General features: G+C 21.6%; 7 protein-coding genes across 7 annotated transcripts; 4 read left to right on the top strand and 3 right to left on the bottom strand. All coding sequences in view use genetic code 6, as the record gives it.

Annotated features, from left to right (window-relative positions):
* Window positions 1-1,447, top strand: TTHERM_00578790 (dynein 18 kDa light chain, flagellar outer arm protein; the record flags this gene model as incomplete). Its single annotated transcript, XM_001022880.2, has 6 exons — window positions 1-520; window positions 583-660; window positions 771-842; window positions 905-928; window positions 1,007-1,092; window positions 1,373-1,447. 6 exons carry the CDS (start codon window positions 1-3, stop codon window positions 1,445-1,447), a joined length of 855 nt encoding a protein of 284 aa, XP_001022880.2.
* Window positions 1,448-2,389: 942 nt separating this feature from the next.
* On the bottom strand, window positions 2,390-3,154 carry TTHERM_00578780 (hypothetical protein; the record flags this gene model as incomplete). The annotated part of the gene is made up of 1 exon (XM_001022879.1): window positions 2,390-3,154. One exon carries the CDS (start codon window positions 3,152-3,154, stop codon window positions 2,390-2,392), a length of 765 nt encoding a protein of 254 aa, XP_001022879.1.
* A 3,792-nt stretch (window positions 3,155-6,946) lies between these two features.
* TTHERM_00578760 (transmembrane protein, putative) lies at window positions 6,947-8,887 on the top strand (the record flags this gene model as incomplete). Its single annotated transcript, XM_001022877.1, has 1 exon — window positions 6,947-8,887. The coding sequence occupies one exon, from the start codon at window positions 6,947-6,949 to the stop codon at window positions 8,885-8,887; it is 1,941 nt and encodes a 646-aa protein (XP_001022877.1).
* A 2,292-nt stretch (window positions 8,888-11,179) lies between these two features.
* Window positions 11,180-12,628, bottom strand: TTHERM_00578750 (MFS transporter; the record flags this gene model as incomplete). The annotated part of the gene is made up of 1 exon (XM_001022876.1): window positions 11,180-12,628. The coding sequence occupies one exon, from the start codon at window positions 12,626-12,628 to the stop codon at window positions 11,180-11,182; it is 1,449 nt and encodes a 482-aa protein (XP_001022876.1).
* Window positions 12,629-15,764: 3,136 nt separating this feature from the next.
* Window positions 15,765-17,207, bottom strand: TTHERM_00578740 (MFS transporter; the record flags this gene model as incomplete). The annotated part of the gene is made up of 1 exon (XM_001022875.1): window positions 15,765-17,207. The coding sequence occupies one exon, from the start codon at window positions 17,205-17,207 to the stop codon at window positions 15,765-15,767; it is 1,443 nt and encodes a 480-aa protein (XP_001022875.1).
* A 3,767-nt stretch (window positions 17,208-20,974) lies between these two features.
* On the top strand, window positions 20,975-22,657 carry TTHERM_00578730 (hypothetical protein; the record flags this gene model as incomplete). The annotated part of the gene is made up of 3 exons (XM_001022874.1): window positions 20,975-21,224; window positions 21,307-22,169; window positions 22,559-22,657. The coding sequence occupies 3 exons, from the start codon at window positions 20,975-20,977 to the stop codon at window positions 22,655-22,657; spliced, it is 1,212 nt and encodes a 403-aa protein (XP_001022874.1).
* A 966-nt stretch (window positions 22,658-23,623) lies between these two features.
* Window positions 23,624-24,731, top strand: TTHERM_00578720 (kinase domain protein; the record flags this gene model as incomplete). Its single annotated transcript, XM_001022873.3, has 7 exons — window positions 23,624-23,670; window positions 23,765-23,874; window positions 23,958-24,074; window positions 24,170-24,255; window positions 24,318-24,446; window positions 24,502-24,624; window positions 24,696-24,731. 7 exons carry the CDS (start codon window positions 23,624-23,626, stop codon window positions 24,729-24,731), a joined length of 648 nt encoding a protein of 215 aa, XP_001022873.1.
* Between the last annotated feature and the right edge of the window lie 215 nt (window positions 24,732-24,946).

Here is a 24,946-nt window from a genome sequence, read left to right as displayed (position 1 = left end):
ATGACTTAATTGAAGAAAGCTTATTTAAATTGGAGAAAAGGAGAAAAGACTATTTTTATTCCTGCTGCTTACCTTTTTATTTGCTCCAAATAAATATTAAAGAAAGTAGCCACAAAATTTACTTTTTGTTACTAACAAAAATTCACTTTACTAATCAAAAAATTTTATGGAGATTTGCTTTCTAGATTTATAGAATTCTATTAGATTAATTTGTTTTAATTTCTAAACAATTTAATACTAAAATTACGTTCAGCTCGTTATTCATTATTTAATTCTTTATTTATTTTTTAATTTAGTTAGTTTGTTAGTTAGATTTATTATTATTAATCTGCAGTAACTCGCGCAATTTCGAAATATATTTAAGAAATTTTAATGAGTCTTTCACTCAAGCAGTTAAGGGACGTTGATATTAATATTCTCACTAAAAAAGAAATAGATAAATGTTAAGAAGCATTTACAGCCTTTGATAAAAATGGCTCCAAATTCATTGAAAAGGAGGAGCTTAAAAAAGTTCTTGAAGGTATAAAATTGATTATGCAATCATAAAAAAAGCTTAAAATTGCATTTTGTTATTAAATTTAGAAATGGGACAATCTCCCCAAGAGGAAGAGCTGATCAAGATGATAAATGAAGTCGATTAAACAGGAAAAGGAGCCATTTGTAAAGCGTTTGATTTATTATTTAGGAAAACTTAGATTTATTAAATTTTATTAGAATGACATTTACCATTTAGAAGCATTTATTGAAATAATATTATTAAAATAAATAAGCATTTGATGATTTCCTAACAGTTATAGCATACTACAAATAATTGCAGTAAAACAGTGATGAGGAAGATATAAGTAGATTTTGTATTTTTATTATTTTTGTTATTTATAAATATTTTTTTAAAAATAATTATCAGTTTTGGCTTTTGTAGCTCTTGGAGGTAAAAATTTACACAAATAGCTTAACTTAGCAAAGTTAAGTTATTTTTTATGAATAAAATGATTACTAAAAACAATAGGAAACGAAGACAAAACAGGTAGTATAGACAGAAAACTTCTTTAAGAAGTCATTTCTTCAGATTTTAGCTTAACAATTGATTTAAATGTAATAAATTCTCATTTGAAATCATTTTAATTTGCAAAAATGTTTAATATTTTTTAAATCAATTAATAACAAAATTATTTTAAGCCATTATAATTACAATTAGTAGTAGATAGTTTATATATTATCAAAATAATTAGAAATATAACATAAAATATCAAATAGCATAGAGTTTTCCATTATTTTTTAAATATTAAGTGTTCAATTTTTAAAAAAATTAAATAATAAATTCTATAATTAATTTTCATCACGATTATATATTAATTCACCAATTTTATAATAGAGACTAGTTAAAGAATTATCACCAGCTACTACTGAAGTCAAATATGAAGATTTCAAAAATCTTCTTTCTAATTGATTAAAAAATTAATTTATTATTTCAATTTAGTCACGCTAGTGACAGGCAGTCAAGCAATTTTTCTATGTAGAACAAACAATACTGGTTAATATTGTCTTAAAATTTAGATGATTTTTAATTTACTATAACTAATTGTATTTAGAACTGACTCTCTTCTATTTTACTTATTTAATACTAAAATTATAAATATGTTTATTTTATTTGTTACCTTCATATATTACTTACAAGTATTTTAGTTAAAGTTCATTTTGAAATCAATAAATTCCTTCTAAATTTACCTAATTAAGTATAAATTACTCTTAAATTCACATAAAATTATAATGTAATAGATAAATAAGCTACTCTTAAAATAAATTAAGCATACTATTTTAAGCATTCAACTAGAACTAATTTAATGTATTTATTTATATTACTTGTTATGCATAACAATCAGATGTACATTAATAATAAATGCTAGAAGACATTTACTTCAAACAAACCCTTTCTTAAGTAAAAACATATGTTTCAAAAAATGGGAATGAAACAAGTTTTAATTTTAAATAAACTATCTTTATTAATGATTTAAATTTCTTTCAATTTTTCAATTAAATTTAAGTAAAAAATACAATTTAATATAAATGAAATTTGAATGAAAAACATTTTTTGTTGAATCTAAATTAAATAAATATTTTTAAAAGGCAAGCAGCTACAATTAAGTTACATATTAATTCTTATTATTTAAAATATAAGACAAAATTATAAATAAATATAAAGAAGACTAGAAATTTTATAGAGAAGGTTTTAGTATTAATGAGTTAATTAATTATTTAATAGATTTATAAGCAATATTACTTACTATTGGTTTATTTTCTAATTAATTATTAGTTTATAGTTAGAAATATTTAAAAATGACGCAACAACAATATTATAGCTATATTAATAAAGAAATATCTATTAATTAATTCACTTTTGAAAATATTATGAATATCGGTTATACCAGATGATTTCAATATATTGCATTGCCACAAAAAAGGTTAGTAATTTATCAATGTTTTATTTTAAATTTTCAGAGAATGTAAAAATAGATTATTTTTCTTTTTTGAGAGACTTAGTTGAGTAAGTAGAATAAATTGTATCTGTATTTTTATCTTTGACAATAACTTCATCTTTCTGAAAGTATCTATAGATTTTATAGAAAGGAAAACAGCAAGGAAATACTTATAAATTTATATTTTTGTTAGATCCTGTTTAAAAAACTGAATTTGGCATTAAGCCCCATGCAACTACTTTTATTTTTTTACATTAAACTTGATTTAATATTTATCCTATTTTCTCATATTTTCCATCTTCTCTTATTAAGTATATTAAATCATTTTCTATTTTGGCTACTTCGATATTCTATCCTTCATCTTTAACACAAAGTGTTGATCCAAAAGCATTATATGTGAAGGTATAACTCGCTTCGTCATCACTATTCAAATATATATCCACTTTTGTAATTCCTATGAACTTTAACTTTAATTATTTAGAGAGACAAAGTTTATTTATAAGCGGAGTCCACGCTTTAACACTGTAATCCTTTATTTTTGAATAGAAATCGAATTTATCGCTATTCTTAAAAATCTTTTCTACAGGATTATTGACGATTGATGATTAGTCTTAAAATTATTCTAGTTATCCACATGATGAATTTTGCTTTAAATTTTGCTCTAAACTTGATTCATTCATTTTGTTTCTAGTTTTTTTAATTAAAGTATAAAAATTATATTTTCTTTAGTGTTCGCACACAAAAATATATTACTATGCTTCTTTTTCTTATCAAATAATTTTGAGAGAATATTAATTGATATTTTTTAATGGTATAAGAAAGTTAGAGTTGGTTATATCTAAAAATCAAAAAATATTATAACTAATGCACTCACTCTAATCCATACAATTTAAATTATTTACATCAATTTTAGCTAAGAAGTTGATAAATAAGTTCATTACACTTCCTAAATTGCTTTTAAAAAATACAATTTATTTTCATTTTTTTAAATAAATAAAAATTTAACCTCCTAATTTGCAATTTTAAAATTTAATCTAATTATTATGATAAGGAATTTATTTTATAAATATATTGAATATTTCTTTCATATCTTTATAATTATCTAAAACTGAAACAGGTTTGAATTTCATTAAAATTGGTTAAACTCTACTTCTTTATATAAAGTTTTAAGGTTTCTATAAAAATTATAACATATTTATATTTAATATTTAAAAATAAAATAATCATAAAAAGTTATTTAAAAGCTAAATAACTAAGTAAAAATATAAAATATTTAAAAATAAAGGGCATTTTAACTTATTCAATTAATATTTAAAATAAAATATTTTATTCTAAATAAAGAAAGCACACATTAAAACAGAAATTATTATTATTTGATTTATTAGTTATGTATTAACTCTCATTTGTATAAAATTAATTTTGATTCTTCTTTGCCAAAAACTTTTATGAGAAAAACTAAAATTTTTAATTAATATTTGAAATAAATTTAATTAAACAGAAGCCTATTTTAAATATTGATAATTACATTAAGCTAAAATAATAATTAAGCTATTTATTAAATTGAGATTTATGCTTAAGATCCATATATTATTTCTATGGTAGAAAAATTGAAAATTAATAAGGTATCATAAAATTTATAATTCAGCTAATAATTTTCTTTCTTATTTTTTTATAAAAAAATATTTAAGTAGAGTTTTAATTTAATGTCTTAAAAGCTATTTATTAGAAAGCAATTTAAACTTTTTAAATTTAAAAAAAATAAAAATTTTACTTGCTTTTTGTGCAATTTTAAGGTTAAAAATTATTTTAGTTTGCTTTCACAAAATTCAGTAGTTATGATTGAGTAACTAAATTTATCAAAATTTAGAGCTAAAAAATTTTATTTATTTAAATGAAATTTTGAAATTCTAATAGCAGCAAGTAAGGTATAAGAAGTAAAACAAATTCTCAAAAAAAAATTAAATACCATATGAATCATAATTAATAAAGACAAAATAATATTAAGGTATAACAATTTTTTTGCAAAAATTTAATTATGAATAAGATAATTTTTTTTGAAATAAGACTATATCTTAATTTAAAACCTCAAATAAAGATTTTTATATATGATACATTTTGGAAGGAGAAAAGTAGGTAGGGGTGGTTGATTGGTTACTTACTTACTTACTTCCTTATTTAATTAGTGAGGATTGATAGTATATCATTCATTTAGAAATAAAGGAAAATATTATTTAAATTTTTAATGATGCTTAATAAATTTAATTTTAATAACAGGTAACTAAAATTGAATTATTAAATAATTAATTTCTAATTTTTTAGATAAAAATATTATAATGTAATAACTTTTTTATATAATAATTTTTATTTTAATGTTAACATTTATTTGTTTAATTATTCTAAAGTTAAATTAAAATATATTATAAGTTTAATTTAATTTCTTTATAAGTTTAAAAAATTGATTCTAAATAATTTACTTTAATGCTTATTTTTAATCAAACATGCATTTTGGTTCAGTTAAATAAAAATATAAAATAAGATTTAAACTTATTTGATTTTTAAGTATTTATTTTTAAAAAAAAGATATTAACTTAACATAAATTGCTACTTATTTTTATTTATATTGGTTCTATTTATTTACACTAAATTTTACTGCATTTTTAGTAGCTTATTAGAAACTTTTTACTAAAAATCTAAAATTAAAAAATATAAGTCTTTATTTGTTAGAATTTAATGCAAATATTCTTTCTTTCTTTTATTTTTGATAGAAGTTTATTTATTTATTTGCTTGCTTCATTCAAGAATTAATTTAGGTAAGGAAAATATAATTTTGAATGAAAAATTTAATCTAAATTGAATTGCATGTTTTTTATCATATTTGATTTTTATTATTGTTTTTTAAATTTAAAAATTTTTAGAAAATTCAATCATTTGAATCTGTATATCTGCCTATGCCTATTCTTTATTGATTTATTTTATTTAACCTTAACTTAGAAATTAAGCTTTAAATATAAAAATGAATCCTTTTATTATTATTTTAGATTAGTTCTTTTAAATTACAAATTATTTTGTACAACTATATTATATACTATCAATATTCATTAATTCACTTACTCCCCCTTCAAATCCTTGCTGCTAAATTTTTTTGATGATAAATTTTAATATAAGAATATATATATATAACAGAGCCTTAATTAATGAAGATTGACAGTATTTTATGTTTATGTTTTCTTAAATAGAAGTTTCGTGATTTATATTTTTATATTCTACGCATAATATTAATATTTATATCTTTAAACAGATTTTTTGATTTTAATAGTAAAATCTGTATTAAAGCTGCTTGTTTGTTTAAAAAGTAAATATATCTTATTAATAAATCAAATTTCTTTGAGATAAATATTTTATTGGGAAGATTTTAATTGTGCTTTTAAAGATTTTAAATAAATATATATATAATTTAAATAGAAATAATATAAGGGAACAGAATAATAAGAAAAAGTTCTATTAAATTACAATTTAATGAAAAATATTTATTTAAGATATTTTAACAATTTTACAAATATAAAGAAATAAATCAAATATATTTATTTATTTATTTTTTTTAGAAAGGGGGATCCAATTGCTTTAGATTAAATTAAACTAAATTTTATTAAGTTAATGACTGATTTGCTTTTGTTAATTTATCTATTTATTTGTATTTGCTTGCTTGCTTTAAAGTTATTACAAAGATAAATCAAAAAAAAAAATTATTAAATTTTATCCCTTACATTGTTTACAATAAGACTGCTCCTTCAAATTAAGCAAAACTGCTTTTCTTATGCAACTCTTAATATATTTATTTGACTACAATATTTATCTTTTAAAATGTAAAATTGGCTCTCAAGTTTAAAATATTTTCTAAAAAACCTGAATATTTTAGCTTACTTCTTGCTAAATTTCTAATTTTAGTTTGTTTTTGTTTTTGTTATTGATTATTATAAATAAACACGATAAATAACTTTGAATATAAATAAATTGCTTTTGTATTTTTCAAGTTAAATTTTATTTGATAAAAGTTTATTCATTTTTGATATAAAACTAAATTTATTTATTTGATATTATTATGTACACATTTTTTTAATTGGTCTTAGATGATTTATCTATCATATTTTAGGCAAATTTACATTTCTATTTAGAGTTTTTCGATGGATTAAAATTTGAAGAATTCCTCCTTATTAACTTACAAAATAAGGGCTAGTAAGAATGTGTGATGATTATTTAACTTTTAATTTAATCCAAATTATGTTTTTAATGATCAATTCTTAATAGATTATATTGAAACACTGTAAACTAAAAATCTTTTATAATTAAATTGCCGCTTTTAGATTTAATCACATACAATAGAAACTTTATTGTTGGTTATTAAAATACAAAATCAAATAATATAAATTTAAATAATTAATTAGAAAAACTAATCAAACGAAGAATTTTCACAAATGTAATACTTTAACTTGGAATAACAAAGATAATCTTCTTAGAACAAATCTAAGAAAATTTTAGTAGCTTTTGTTTGTGTGGCTGTAATTGCTTGCTTAGGTTATGTCCTCTTAGCATCTGGCAGCAGTGAAAACAAGACCTAGTACATTGTAAACTTAGCTTACAATGCCAAAGAAAAAACCTAAATTATCAACTCAACTCGTAAAATGAATATCTGCACTGACTAATTCGATTAGAATTAAGAATCTTTCAGAAATGTTTGCACTCTTTACACAACAGAGCAAGAAATTGTTGTTAAGAGAATTTCTTAAGATCAACTCTCAGTTTACATTCTTTACAAGTCTATTGATGAATAAAAAACTGATTCTGCTGCCAAACTAGAAACTGTTGATGAAATGATTGATGATGGAAAAAACACCTATGATGGTTATATGGATGAACTCGACTTAGTCTTTAAGGCTACCATCTCTACTAAAGGTACTCTTTTATCTTTAGAATCCCCTAACGGTGAATAACCAGATACCACCATTAGATTAACTGAAAGACTTATTCAACAAACTTTCCCTGAACTCGACCCTGCTCTTTATAACACTCCTTATGCTTTAAGAAGTTCTCAAAACAGAAGAAGAAGAGTTTTACAAGAAATGAGTGCTGAAGAAATTTAATAATTGCCAACTCAAGAAACCTATCTTGGTGAAGTTTCTGCAGAATACACCTTCAATGTTGATTAAAGCGGAAACACCATCCTTTAAAAGTAATACACCGATTACGATTTTGTTAACTACTCTTACGATTTAGGTGGTGACAAGCCTGACGTCAAGTATAACTCTCTTACTGTTGTAAACGACTAAGGTATTATTAACTCAAACGAAGAAGCTATGCACTTCAATATTACTGATCCTACTATCAACAATTCTAATGGAGAGTATGAAGAAATGATCGGTCTCATCTCCGTTAAAATCGAATCAAGCATGGTTGTAAATCATGTCAGAGAATCAGATGATGAGCTTTTAGAAGGAATCAGAAAATACGAAGAAAACAACGCCTTTTCTACTGTTGATCTTGCTTCTGATGGAGGTTTACTCAATATTAACTCCAACAACGACACCATTAAACTAGAAACTGGAGACAAACCCTTATTAGGTGCTAGTGCCATCTACGCTTACACTAAGGATATCAGTGTTTTCAAGAAATCCATTTTCAAGCAATCTATAGAAATGAAAATTATTCAAGAAAATTATGAAATCTATTCTGATGTTTCTGCTGCCATTTTCTTAAATGATAAAAAAGTCACTGATCTCTACTCATTGAGAGTAAATCATCCTTGGTTAGCTTGCCAATCAAGCAAATCAGGCTCAGGCTCTAACTTCGATAAGAATTTCAAAATATTTGAAGTTTAATTCCCCATTCTTGGTATTATTACTATTCCTATTAGAGCTTACATTAATGTTTAGATGGGATGGTCCTTCAATGTAGCTCCCGCTTCTGAAATATGCAATATCTCCTTCTAAACCTATGCTAGACCATCTATCAACGCCGAAGGTGGTATCTCTATTCTTAAAATAGCTGAAGGTGGTGTTACTGCTCGTGGTTCAGTTGCTAATGGCTACTTTAACTTCAACCTCGGTGTTAACAGAAAGTTATTCCAAGCCACTTTGGACATTAATGCTCAATTAATTCCCTTTGAATATTCAGTAGATGTCTATTATAGATATTTCAGATGTGATTTCAAATCTCTCTTTAAGAGAAATCTCTTATTTGGAAAAATCTTCAAAAAAATAGTCAAAGTTGTTTAAGTAGTTACCAACATAGTTAAGAGAATCACTCATATCTGCGGTCTTTCAAATCCTAAGTACATAAACATTTCTAAGGGATAAGTTGGTAAGACCGAAACCTTAAATATCTACAAGACAATTATACCTTTCAAAAATAGATCTTGAATGAAAAACATATTATTAATAAAATGAATTTATGTCTCTTTATATATTCAATTAATTTCTAAATTATAAATATAAAATATTTTTTTTTAAAAGGGCTTCATTACTTTTTTCACAAATTTAAATTATTTCCTTGTTGAATTCTTTTAAAACTTTTAACCAAATTTATCTATTTTTTAAATGAAATTAATTTTATAAAAATTTACCTACTGAAAATTGCATTTTAGTATTCATTAAATTTTTAAATACTGAGAGAGTTTGAAATTGTTTTGCTTTCTATAAAAGTATTTATTTAAACAGTTTTAAATGAATCAGAGTATGTGCTATACAAATTTTGATTGTGATGAGCTTTAGCTTGCGCAGGATTGATACTTAATGAACTTTTAGTATTAAAAATTTACAGTCTAATTGTTAATACTTATTGAATGACTTCTTTTGATTTCAAATGAAACTTTTGCAAATTAAAATTTTAATATTTAAAAGAGAGAATATTATTATTTTAGGAAATAAAAAAGTAGCATATTAACAAATTTTGGAATAATTTTAATCTTTTAATTCTGTTAAATGATATAAATAATTATTTTTCATATTAATTAATTTAGTTTAAGAATGGTATTTTTTAATTGATAAAATTGTAATTTAGAAAAATTTTATAATGTTCCCTTCCTGTAACTTTAAATTGAGCAGTTAATTCTGACTAATGTGTGTGGTGTGATATAAATAATTTAAATTTAATTCAAAAGGAAGGAAATATGTAAATAAGAAAGAAGCAAAAAGTGTTTCTTTTTTGATATTTAATGATTTATGATTAATAAAATACTTTTCTTTCTACTTGCTTAACACTTGCACTTATCAGATATTATATATGTTAAAATCATTTCAAAAGAATTTAATAATGCTATTCAAAAAATATAAAAAGATCAGGATTTTTCTCTTTATTTTTAGAGTAACAATCATAAACCAAAAGTTATTTTAAATTTATTTTTTTTACAAAATCCAATCTGAATGATAAAAATAGAATTCAAATTAATGGCAAAAATTATGTTATAAATATATATTTTATAGGAAAGTTTAATAAATTAGAGAGTACAAAACTATTTAAGATGCTCAACAATATTTAAAAGATAGTTTAATTCTTACTTGCTTTCTTTCTTTCTTGCTTGCTTTGAAAATCAATCAGTGAAAAATATATAAAATAATATTTAAATAATTTAAAAAATAAAAGTTGATTCAATTAAAGGTAAAAGGATTATTCTCAAATAATATGATATAAGAATAAATGAATTAGAATAGTATTTTAATTTATTAAAATTTTAAATATTTATTTATTTTTTTTATTAATAGACAAATAATATCTAAATATCAAATTATTTTTTTATCAATGTTTAATAATATTTTTGAATTTTTAATTATAACTTTCATAATTATTGACAAATATCATATAAATTTCAATTATTTATTTATTTATTTTTATATACAAAATTTTATATAATAGAAATAACATCTTATCTTCCCATACAAATAAAATATGAAAAAAGTTGAATTATCTATTTAATATTTTATGTCAGCTTCATAGAATACATTTATCCTTTACTCTTGAGATAAAGAGTTTTTATCTTCTATTATGTATTTTCTTCTTATGTTTTTAAAAATGGAAAATTTTAGCATTTTTTTTATTTTTAATTTCTAATAAATATTATCTATTGAGAATATAAGCCTTTGAAATTAATTGAGTTTATATATTAATTTTTATTCTGAAATGACACTTGTTGCACTGTAAATACAAAGATGTATGTTTTAGCAATAAATAGCTGATTAAACAATTTTTTTAAAAACAAATTATTTTAGTAATATAAGAATGTATTAAATTTCTTTTAAATATCACAAAATTTAAAAAATTAAGTAAGCTATAGAAGTATTTTTTATTATGATATTTGTTTGATTTATGATTGTTGGGTGAGATCAAATAAAATATCTTTAAATAAAATTTGTTCTCAATTTTTTTTCCAAAGAACATTCAATAAAAGAGCTTTTGAATATGAAAATTTATTATTTTCGATATCTTAAATACTTTATGAAAGTTTTTAACATTTTAAATTTAAATAAAATAATTTTTTAAGATTTTAAAATTAATTAATTTTTTTTAAGTCAATTTTATTCAAATAATTAAATAAAATATTTTTAAAGAAGAGCTGCTCATTTTATAAGCTATTTTAAGAAAACTGTGTAAAATATAAATTTGTATAAGGTTTTAAGTTCAATAATTATATAAATTAAAAAATACAAATTTTTTTTTCAATTTGTATTTGTGGCTTATTAGTTTCTTCTTTGTTTGATATATTCAAGATAGCGTTAAGGAGTATTGGAATTAATAATTCCGCCATGCTTACGATCATATAATGTGATTCCGATAGAAATTATAAAAGCTGTTAAATATATAAACAAAAATGTTATCAAGAAGTTGTTATATCCAGAGTTGTCATTCTTCATTATCAAACCTCCTAAATAATTCAAAATAGCAGTACCTGCATTTTTTGTAGCATAGCAAATTGCAAATGCAGTACTTAATAAGTATTTTTCAGAGAGGAGAGGAAGGTTTGGATATAAAAAGCAACACATCATGCTTAAAAATATACCAAATATAATTAAAGAAATGTAAACAGCAGGATAGTTTTCACCAGTAGGAACTAGGAGCAAAATAAGAGCTGAAAGAAAAGATAAAAATGTCGTGCAACACATGAAATAAAGTCTCTTTCCGTATTTATCAGCTAAAATACCGAATATCGGAGTTGTCATTGCAATCCAGTATGGGATTGAAACCAATTCACTTGCAGTCGTTTTATCAATAAAAAATTTGGTAATTAAGATGCTCTATAAGTAATTCATGAATGAATAGAATGCTCCAAACATAAGCGGACATTACAAAGCAATTAACCAAAACATCTTATCATATTTTTTAATATCACTAAACTATAGCTTTGGTTTTTCTACCTAGTTTTCATTATTTTTAGCTGGTTCATATTCATCTGCCCTTTTGTCTAAAATATAAATACCTACTGAAACTATAATTGTAAGTAAAATACATCCTAATCCTATTCCAAGAGGAGTCATAACGCTACCAGAAGAGTTATAAAGATTAGGATAAATGATACCAGAAGAAGAGCTAGCAACTTTGTTAAGGAAACTAAGGACAGTAAATACCATTGCTAGACCCTTTTGAGTAAACCATTTTCCAGCTACACAGCCTTGTCCGATACCTTGAGCTTCAGCAGCGACAGATAAGAGTGATTTTCCAAATATAAGTCCTGCGAAAGAGTGACAACTAATAGAAATCATGCAAATTGCGAGACCAATAGCTACAAAAACAGTTGATATAATGATTCCCAAACGAGCTCCAATAATATCAAGAATTGGACCTATAACCAAATCTAAAGGAATATTTGGTATAGTGGGAATAAGTACAAACAAAGCGTAATCATTGTTGTTCATATGCATTTAATCCATAAGCTACTGCTTAATAAATGATTAAAATTAAACATTAAAGAAAGCTCCAAACGTAATGCTAGAAATGAGAGGAAGCATCCATAGTCTTTTAGTTTCAATAAAAGAATTGCCTGAACCTGAGTTAGAGGTATCAGAATAAGTACTGCAGGAGCTTACAGTACGATCATCATCTGCCTTAGCAAGATTGATGCTTAAAGAATCTTAAGTTGTACAATTCACAGACTAATCGCTTTTACTCATTAAATAACTAACTTATTTATGAAAGTATGTAATCTATCTTTTAAGGAAATTTATATGGATAAAATAAATTATAATAAAATTATAAAATATATAAATCATATTTTTAAGGTAAAACCTATTAATAAGAAACACGCTTATCATAAATGATTAGCAGTAATCTTAAAATTAAGGGAAAAAATCTGATAATTTCTTAGATTTCAATAATTAGTAAAAAGTAAATCGCCTAATCTTAAAAATAACCTTAAATTAGTAAGTAAAGTAATCAATAATAAACATATCTTTACAGAAAAGCATTAAACAGCAAAATAATTCTAAATTTGATATTACAAAAATAAAGACAAATAAAAAGACTGTCACATTAGTATACTTTTAGATTGTAATAATTTCGAAGTAGCTTTTAATTATAATAAGGTTAAAGCATAAAACTTTGAATTTATTTGAAATAAGGCTAACCTAATTGCTGTTTTTTTTTTGAAATATTAATTAAATTTGTCAAAAAAATTTATTTTACAGAAACCATTATCTCAGAAAATAAAATAAAAAAATCAGTCATTCATTCTCAATTTGAATTCTAGATATTAATAAATTGAAATTAAGTATATTTTTTGTTTAATGTATTTAGTTATTTACCTTAATTTATTTTTTGAAGTAAAATTTATTAGCTGTTGATTGGATTAACAAAATAAAATAAATTATTCTCAAATATAAGTCTAACATAAACAATAAACTGATAAACTTTTAAATTTATATAAAATTTTTAAGTCAATATTTGAAAACGAGTATAAAATTATAATATTTTTTTCCTTTTTTTCTTTTAATTAGTTAATTAATTGTATAAGAAACTTAGTTTTGACAAAAATTTTTCTTATGATTTCTTATCACACTAATTCTAATATTTTCTATTCACTTTGAGATGTATCTATATAGATAGATAGAAAGATAAAATGGCCATTGAAAACAATAATTTTTTAAAAACTGATATTTTTTTTATCAGTTTCTTTAGTATTTATTTTAGCGAAATCAACCAACATATATAACTGTGATAAAAGTAAATTACATAAATGGATTCTCTTATTTTATTTATTAATACAAAAAAGAATTTATTTAAAAATAGATATTAAAAATTTCATATATATCATTAAATATATGCTTAACAATTATTTTTCTAATCAAATTTATTTATTATCCTAAAATTAATTTGAATTGCTGTAAATATTTTTTTGAGTGGTTCTCCAAAAGCTTTTCAAAATATTTCTATCATCAATCAAAGTCTAAATAAAAATGTATTTTTCTAGAAAATAAAAAGTTCTTTGGTTAATATTTATTTAATTAATTAATTAATTAATTAGGTGTTTACATTAATAATCTATTTTATGAATTAAAATGTTTTCGAAAAACTTAGCAATCTTACTTTAGCATATTAATATTATTCAAAAATAAAATCATTAAGGATTATTTTCATTATATTTTGAGTAACAAGCATTAATTAAAGGTTATCCAAAATAAATATTTTTTTGCGAAACCACCTAATCTAAATGAAAAGTTTAATATTTATATGTCAAGAAAATATTGTAAAAATAGATGTTATTATTTCAATAAAAATTATTTAAATATTTTTAACATATATAAGGGATAATTTATTGCTTCTTTTAAAATGAAATCAGAGGAGTTTGTATTCAAATTATATTTAAATAATCTGAAAAGTAGAAAATTGTTTCTAATTTTATATTAAAAGAATTATTCTCAAAAAAATCAAATGACGTTGACAATAAATTGATGACTATGAATAATTTGATTTAAGAGGAACAATAGTTAAATATCAAAGTATTTTTTTCATTAGTAGGATTAAATTAGGAGACATCTTTAACAGCTTAGAAAATTATAAAACTTTAGAGCATAACAATAATAATATTTTATGACTAATTACAAATTTTAGAGTATTTTTATTTAAACTTTTATTTTTTAAATTCCTTATTAATCATAATTATCATGTCGTCATGGGATTTATATATTTATTTAAAAAGCAAAAATCCATAATAATTAATGGAAAGTGTAACATCATGAATCAATAAAATACAATAAAAGTTGTATAGGTATATTGAGTAAATAATCAAAATTAGATAAGAAGAATTAATTAATTTTTTGATTTATATAAATTATTATGACTGATTAATTCAATTTTAATTTATTTCAAATATATTAGTGTAAATAAACATATTTGGAAAACTAATTAATAATTTTCAAAGAATTAAAAACATGGAGAAATAGCAAATATTAATTTTAATAATTTTATGGTCGAATTTTATAATTTACACTCCCATCAAAAATTATAATTGGAGTTTACATATTATATCAACATTTTGATTAAATCCTAAGAATGATTAATACCTTGAGTTTTTTTGAAAAAATGTAAGTAAGTGGGCTTCCATTTTTGTATAAAATATTAAATTGCAAATAGTTTACTTATTTATTTTAATATAAAAATACACTTAAGTTTTTATTTATGCTTTTAAGTAGATAAATGAGTGTAAAATGGTTGACTGGCTAGATTATATTTATATCTCTTTAAAGTAATTAAGCTTTCTATCTTTCTATCAATCTGTCTGTCTGTCTGTCTGTCTGTATATATGCCTATCTAAAAAGTATAAATGTGAAATATCTTTTTATTAATTGGAGTCTTTATTAAGTAAATCCATAAATAGAAAGTAATACTTTTCTAAATTCATACCTTTGAATACATATTGTAATATTAAGATTGTAAATTTAAAAAATTTGTTATTTAATTAATGTGATATTTTAAAAAAACCCTAATATAGAATTTATTTATTTTATAGAATTCCTTTTTATTTAAAATCTTTCGAAAATAAATAAATAATTTTTAAAGAAAATTTTTTATTTTCGAAAATACATTTCATTTAATAAATGAGTAAAAAATTATTATTTTGGACATCTCAAATATTTTTAGATATGAATTTACTAAATATGAAAAATTTTCTAAGCATATACATATAAATAAACAAACTAAATTTAAAAAACAACTATTTATAAGCAGTTTTAAGAAAACTGTATAAAATATAAATTTGTTTAAGGTTTTAAGTTCAATAATTATATATATTAAAAACGACAAATTTTTTATTCAATTTATTGTTGATCCATTTCTTCTTTGTTTGATATATTCAAGATAGCGTTAAGGAGTATTGGAATTAATAATTCCGCCATGCTTACGATCATATAATGTGATTCCGATAGAAATTATGAAAGCTGTTAAATATATAAACAAAAATGTTATCAAGAAGTTGTTATATCCAGAGTTGTCATTCTTCATTATCAAACCTCCTAAATAATTCAAAATAGCAGTGCCTGCGTTTTTTGTAGCATAGCAAATTGCAAATGCAGTACTTAGTAAGTATTTTTCAGAGAGGAGTGGAAGGTTTGGATATAAAAAGCAACACATCATACTTAAAAATACACCAAAGATAATCAAAGAAATGTAAACAGCAGGATAGTTTTCACCAGTAGGAACTAGGAGCAAAATAAGAGCTGAAAGAAAAGATAAAAATGTGGTGCAACACATGAAATAAAGTCTCTTTCCGTATTTATCAGCTAAAATACCGAATATTGGAGTTGTCATTGCAATCCAGTATGGGATTGAAACCAATTCACTTGCAGTCGTTTTATCAATAAAAAATTTGGTAATTAAGATGCTCTATAAGTAATTCATGAATGAATAGAATGCTCCAAACATAAGTGGACATTGCAAAGCAATAAACCAAAACATCTTATCATATTTTTTAATATCACTAAACTATAGCTTTGGTTTTTCTACCTAGTTTTCATTATTTTTAGCTGGTTCATATTCATCTGCCCTTTTGTCTAAAATATAAATACCTACTGAAACTATAATTGTAAGTAAAATACATCCTAATCCTATTCCAAGAGGAGTCATAACGCTACCAGAAGAGTTATAAAGGTTAGGATAAATGATACCAGAAGAAGAGCTAGCAACTTTGTTAAGGAAACTAAGGACAGTAAATACCATGGCTAGACCCTTTTGAGTAAACCATTTTCCAGCTACACAGCCTTGTCCGATACCTTGAGCTTCAGCAGCGACAGATAAGAGTGATTTTCCAAATATAAGTCCTGTGAAAGAGTGACAACTAATAGAAATCATGCAAATTGCGAGACCAATAGCTACAAAAACAGTTGATATAATGATTCCCAAACGAGCTCCAATAGTATCAAGAATTGGACCAATAACCAAATCTAAAGGAATATTTGGTATAGTGGGAATAAGTACAAACAAAGCGTAATCATTGTTGTTCATATGCATTTAATCCATAAGCTACTGCTTAATAAATGATTAAAATTAAACATTAAAGAAAGCTCCAAAGGTAATGCTAGAAATGAGAGGAAGCATCCATAGTCTTTTAGTTTCAATAAAAGAATTGCCTGAACCTGAGTTAGAGGTATCAGAATAAGTACTACAGGAGCTTACAGTACGATCAGAATCGGTCTTAGCAAGGTTGATACTTAAAGAATTTTAAGTAGTGCAATTCAAAGACTAATTGTTTTTATTCATTTAATAGCTTATTTATGAAAGTAGATAAATTTTTAAGAAATTTATATGGATTAAATAAATTATTATTTTAGAAAAGCTCATATTTTTAAGGTAAAAAACTTAATAATAAGATGAAATCTTACCAAAATCATTAGTTGTAATCATAAAATTTGGAAAAAAATCTGATAAATACTAAATTCAATAGTTCAATAAAAGTAAATACCCTAATCATGTAATAAAACCTAAAATTAGTTATTAAAGTAATCAAAAATAAATTATCTTTACAGATAAGAAAATGATTCTTAATTTGAGGTTAAATGAGTAAAGAAAAATAAAAAAGATGTAAAATTAGTGTGTTATTTTATTTATTGTAAATTTCAAAGTCTCTATAAATTCAAAAGAAAAAATAAATAGGTATTAAGGTTGAGGCATAAAACTCTGAGATTTATTTGAAATAAGGTTCATCCAATGCTTATATATTAAAAGATTAATTAATTTTCAAAAAAATTATTTAATAGAAATGATCATCTTAGATTTTTAAATTAAAAGAATTATTCTCATTTTGAATTCTTTCTATTGATATTTTTTTGGTCAAATTAATTATTGATTTTGTTTAACGTATTTAAGTATATATATACCTTTATTTATAATTTGATATAAAATTTATTAGTTTTTGATAGGATTAACAAAATAAAATAAATTATTTTCATAAAGAAGTTAAACATAAAAGATAAATTCATAAACTTTTAAATTTATTTTAAAGCTTTAAGTCAATTGCATACAACCTATATGAAAATAAGTATAGATTTCTTATTATTTTTTTCTTTTTTAATCTGTCAAATTTAAGAAATTTATTTTAACAAAAAATTTCTTATGCTTTCTTATTACACCAGTACTAATCTATTCTGATTAGTTTCAGATATATCCTTTTCAATAGAATGTTAATTAAAAGATAACAATTCTCAAAAACAGGTAGTATAATATATTTTTTAACAGTTTTTTAGTATTTTTTTAGTGAAACAAACTTATATAGATAGCTATTATAAAAATAAATTACAAAAATGGAAAATAAATCCTATTTTATTTGTGAAAGCTATAAAAGAATTTATACAAATTAATATTATAAATTTGATATATATTATTAAAAATATGCTTAACTGTAACTTCGCTAATTAATTTAATAAATTCTAAAATTATCTTGAATTGTAATTAAAATTTTTAAGAGTGATTTCTTCAAATAGTTGTTAATTCAAAAACTATCAATCCTCAGTCATAATCTAAATAAAAATATATTTATTTTTTCTTGATTAAAAAATTCTTTCTTGAATATTTATCTACTTAATTAGCAGCTATTAATCGTCTATTTTATAAATTAAAATATTTTCCTAAAAATTTAACAACCTTACTTTAATAAATATCTAATTCAAATATAAAAAAATTCAGGATTTTGTTTTATTATATTTTGAGTAACTGGGATTAATTAAAGGTTAATCCAAATTAAATTTATTTTTGTAAAATCTGTTCTAAATGAAAAATAAATATATCACTAAATAAAAATAAGTGTTTTTATTTAAAAGTTAGAGAGAAAATAAAAATAACTAAAATCTTTTTAACATATTTAAAATAAACATATTTTATTGCTTCTTTTAAAATTAAAGCATATGAGTTTATATTCAAATTATATTTAAATAATATGAAATGCAATAATTTGTTTAATAATTTGTATTAAAAGGATTATTCTCAAAAAATAATGATGCAGACAATAAATTACCGATTATAAATAGTTTGATTTCTAAAATCAAAATATTTGATTAAAGAATAAACACCAAAATATTTTTTATCAATAACAATAAATAAGGATATCTTAAGCAGCTTTCAATATTATAAAACTGAACTTATTTTAAGCATAACAATAATTATTAATTGCTATGTAGGAATATTTTTAAACTTTTATTTATAATTTTCGTTATTGATAATAAATATCTTATTATGTGATTTATTTATTTAATTAACAAAATTCCATAAAAATTAAGGTAAAAAATAACATCATAGATACATCAATAAAATACAAATTAACAATTAAATATTTATCTTTTAGTAAATAATTAAAGCTACATAATAGGAAAAGATTAACTTTTTGATTAAAACAAATAATTAATTATCGTTTTTTTCATGATTACATCAATTTTCATTTATTTCCAATTTTTTAATAGTGTAAACAAATTTAGAAAGCTAATTAAAAATTTCAAAAAGATTCAAAATAATTAGATGAAATAGCAAATATTCATTATAACTATTTGATTATTGAATGAATAATTTCCTTTTACATTATCATAAAAGAAATTAATTGATGTTTAAGCGAATCACCAACACTTTTATTATTTCCTAAGAATTTTTAATGCCAGTTTTTTTGACAAAAAGATAAATACAATATAAAATATTAAATTGTGAATAATTCAATTATTTATATACTGAAATTTTGTTGTAGTCTTTAAGTATATTAATGAGTAAATGATTGATTTGGTTTGATATATCTATCCTTTTAGTTATCAATTAATTAATCTATCTGCTTATTTAAAAAGTATAAAGATAAATATATTTTTATATATTTAAAATTGTTATTAAGCAGTATTTATAAATATAAAAGAGTACTTTTATCAATTCATAACTTTGCTTATTTTAATATTTAAATTATAATTTTATTTAATTTATTTATGAATTAATATGAATTTTTAAAAAAATTTTATTCTAAACTCAGTCCATCCTAACCCTTAATATATTCATTTTTTAATTTATTTTAGAATTTTATTTTCTTTTTCTCAAATTTATTTATTTATATTGCAGGATTCATTTTTATTTAAAAGGATTTAAAATATTAATTTTCATAATTTTAGAAAGATATAGCTGGCATTTTATTAATGCTTAATTAATTTAAATAGCCATATTTAAGCTACAATTAACCTTTATGAAGAAAAAATTCTTTAAATTTTGTAATATTTGCTCAAAGAACAATATTAATTTAATTGTAAGTTAATAACAAAATCTTTTTGGTTTTCCTTTTTGATTTTAATTAATTAATTTTAAATAGATAAGAACTAGATTGAATATAAATAAATAAATAAATGACTGGCAATAATAATTTATTAATTTTTTTACAAGATAAAAATGGATCTCAAAATTATAACTAAAAACTGTAAGTATATTTTTAAGTTTAAATTATTTGACTTGTTTTGAAGATTTATTTTTAAAGATTTTATTATTTTAATATATGTTTTCTAAATGATTCAGTAGGAATATATAAGCATTTTATGTTTATAAAAATTATCTGAGGTGCTTAAATTCTTAGTTAAAGCTGATTTCATTATGCACCTTAATTACAGCATATACGGTAACAAAAATTATAAAACTTAACAATAAACAAAAAATATTTTTCATTCGAATTTATTAAATTTATTTATAAAATATATTTTTGAGATTATTAAATTATTTGATTTTATGAGCATTCTATAATTAAATGCATATTTAGACAGACAGACACATTACAATTATGAATTTTTGATGTTAATTTTGTAGAAGAAAATTTATTCTATCATAGTTATATTAAATTAAGAAAATTATAAGTATTTATTTATTTATATATTGAGTTAATTAAATCTATTGGTAAAAAAAATAAGATTTTCAATATTTTTAACAGAAAAAAAAAATTAAGGTGATAAAAATTAATAACAAAAATTGAGTAATTAATCAGAAAACATTACAAAATACAATAACAAAAATTTGTTTAATAAATGGATTTAACTTATGATTATCTGCTAACAGTGGCAGAAAGCCTTCTAGAATAAAGTGAATTACCTAAAGAAATTTTAAATAAATATTATTCATTAAAATAATTGACATTCACATCAAAAGAATAGAAGAGTCTTAAATAATCTAGCATCAAATATCTATATTCGTCATATATTTCCATATTGTAAAGTGTAATTCTAAATGCGGATGTACAACCTTTGATAACAAATCTAAGATAGGATATTATACAAGGTATATTTTATTGCAAGTATAAATTTATTCAATTTCATAAGTGAATTTTTGCTGATCTAAAATTTATTTTATTCTATTTCAGGAGGCAATATTGATTTGCTTGAATACTTTGAAGAATAAATCACCATTATGGAGAGAAATCTAGCGAATTCAAAGCTTAATTATACTAGGATTGAACATGATAAGGAGGAGTTAAGATTTGAAAATTTAAAGTTACATAGATAAATTAAAGAGCTGCATGATTAAAATCATTAGCTGATTCAAGAAATGACAAGCATTAAAACAAATTATCAAGAGGAGCTAAAAAAGTAGTTGGCTCAATTCTAATAATCAACTCAGCAGTATATAGAATAATCTTTGAGCCATTCTAAATAAAAGTCGAACACAGATCCATTTTAGTAAAAAAGCTATGAAGATAGCATTATAAAGTAGATAAAAAATGAAAATGATAACTTAAAAAAAGAAATACAATAATTGCAATAATTTTAGATAGAAAATATTAAGCAAGTTGTTGGGCAGTTGACTGAAAAAGTGAATGTAAATGAGATTGATAAGATTACATCGATTTCTGACATATTGCAAGAATATAAACAAAAAATGGAATTTTTTAGTCAAAAGATTGAAGAACAAAAGTAAAAAGATGCAGATGATTAAGTAGAAAAAAGCACAATCCTTCAGCACCTGAAAACATTCAGTGCAAAATATGAAAAACTGTTAATTAAATATTAAAGTGAAGTTAACTCATAAGAGTTCCTGAGATTAAATGAAGAACTTGCTTTTTATGCAGATTTCTTAATTTATGTAACAAATAAATTCGAAACAGATAATATGTGGCTCATCTAAAAGTTAGTAGAAATGAATAAGTAAACAGAAATACTCGAAAGATCAAGGATACTAAACGAAAAAAAGAGTTTTTATGACGATCTAGAACAGACTTACATCGAAGTAAGCTAGCTTTACTTTAAAGATATGATTCCCTTATAAAAATATTTATTCTAATTTTTATAATTTATTCTCCTAAAATATCAATTTTTAGATTTTCATTTTTAAAATTTTAAATAAATTTTCTTTGGTTTCTTGCATTCATCTGCTAAACTTATTCGCATTAAATGAAGTTATTTTTATTTTCAAAAATAATAAGTTGGCTATTTTTCTTTTGCTATGAACTGTTTAAGTTAAAATAAATTTTGTTCCTTGAATTTTTATCAAAAGCTAACTTTTATAAATTTAAATATCTTTTTCAAACTCTATTATTATTTATTTTAAATAAAGTAATCATTATAAAGTGAAATTAAAAAATTTAAATATCTAACTCAAAAATTTTTAAATTCTAGATGAAGCATGAGTTGCAAAGCACAGCTAAGAAGAATACAAAACTAAAAAATTTAAACTTACCATAATAATAGCAATTTTAGCAATAGTATTATTCTTGAAAGGAATAATACAATTTAGTATAAAAAACATAATTCTAACAAATATATTCTTTAATCTTATATTAATATTTATAAATAAAAAAAACTCTTAAATTATATTAGTTAAAATGAATGAAAAACATTTTTCGTTTAAATTAGAAAAATAGGACAATTGAATTAAATAAAAATCATAATAAATTACTTGTATTTAACTTAACTTATATAAATTATATTTCCCTGCATTTATTTTTAATTTCCAACCAAAATTTTCGTTTTAATTATTATTAATTCATTCATTCATTTCTATTTTTTATTATTTAGAATTAGAAATGCTATTAAAATAATTACTTTTCATTTTGACATTTTTATTTTCTTTTTAGAGAAACCTGAAAGCAAGTCCAGTTAAATAGAAGCAAACTGTTTGGTATATTAATTAAAAAATATCTTGATGTAATATATATCTATATATCTATCTATAAAATATTTTATATTAGTTAAAATGAATGAAAAACATTTTTCGTTTAAATTAGAAAAATAGGACAATTGAATTAAATAAAAATCATAATAAATTACTTGTATTTAACTTTATCTTATATAAATTATATTTCCCTGCATTTATTTTTAATTTCCAACCAAAATTTTCGTTTTAATTGTTATTAATTCATTCATTCATTTCTATTTTTTATTATTTAGAATTAGAAATGCTATTAAAATTGCTTTTCATTGACATTTTTATTTTCTTTTTAGAGAAACCTGAAAGCAAGTCCAGTTAAATAGAAACAAACTGTTTGGTATATTAATTAAAAAATATCTTGATGTAATATATATCTATCTATAAAATATTAATTAGTACTTGTATTTTAAATTGCAGAAATTCATCAAATTTCAAAAAAAATCAAATAATTATTAAACGATTTAAATTATTAAACTACAAAAAGCTTTCTTTAAAAATAATAATAATATTTTAGCAAGTAGAATTTCAATAAAATGAGTTAATATGGTAAAATTGATTACTGGGAAGAGCGTTACACAAGGTATTTTTATTATTTCTGCATGCAATATTCCTATTTTTCTCAACTAATAGCTCATAAATACTCCATAGTTATAAATATTTGTTTTAAATTATAGAGATCCAGAGCCTTTTGATTGGTATTAGCGTTTTTCAGGAGTAAAATAGTTTATTGTGCCTCATTTAATTCCTGAGTCCAAAATATTGAACATCGGAGCTGGAAATTCTAGTATAATTTTCTTTGAATTGCTAAATTAATAAAGATTTGTTTAAAAACCTCATTAACAATTTTGACCATTAATAAATATTTAGGAATGAGCGAGGAAATGTTTGATGAAGGCTACCAAAATATTACTAATATAGATATTTCATAAGTTGTTACCAAAGCAATGTAGGAAAAATACAAAGATAAGGGACCAAATATGAAGTGTAGATAGATTATTTTAGAAAATATATAAAATCTACCTGATTTTTTGTTATATTTTGTTTGAAATGCATTTTATTTATTTTTATAATAAACTTAGATTTATGCATGGATGTAAAAAACATGGATTTTCCAGCTGGTTCATATGATATTGTGCTCGATAAGGGAACTTTGGATTCTGTTTTAGTAAGAAAAATAAATGCATTTTAATCATATTGAGAACTAATTTTAATTATTTTGATAAAAAGTGTGGTGAAAATACTGCTACAAATGCATAAAAGGCTTTGACTAATATATCTAATGTTTTGACTCCTACAGGTGTATATATTTGCATCTCATATGGCTAACCAGACCATAGAATGCTCTATTTAGATAAGGTAAGTTTAATTTATTTTTTTAAAAAACAAGCTTTAATAACTTTATTTTAAATAGCCAAAATATGGATGGACTATTCAAGTAGAGTAAGTCCACAAGCCTACAATCAGCACTTCTATATAACTAACTAGTGAAGATAAGGACTCTCCAAATGTTCATTTTGTATACATTTGTAAAAAGGTAACCAAAAAACTTTCTTAAATTAATGTTAATAATTTCTATAATATTTTCTCAATATTAATTAATTAAAGGGAGCCGTTTCAAATAAGTTAAACGATGAAAACTGAGATAATTAATGAATAAAAAATAATTAATGCATAAAATTAGTTTAAATTATAATTATTGAAATATCAAATAACCACTTTTATTGATTTTTATTGTATACCTTGAATAATATTTCAGAAAATTTTTTATAGTCAGTAAATAAAACCTAAATAAAGAATGAATATTGTTTTTGTTTTTAGCATTAACAACTCAACTGGATGATAAAAAAATAAATTTT

This window comes from Tetrahymena thermophila (assembly GCF_000189635.1).
Source record: "Tetrahymena thermophila SB210 genomic scaffold scf_8254464, whole genome shotgun sequence".
Lineage (NCBI taxonomy): Eukaryota > Ciliophora > Oligohymenophorea > Hymenostomatida > Tetrahymenidae > Tetrahymena > Tetrahymena thermophila.
The sequence above is the reverse complement of the archived record's forward strand: the minus strand, read 5'-3'. Positions and strand labels throughout refer to the sequence as shown.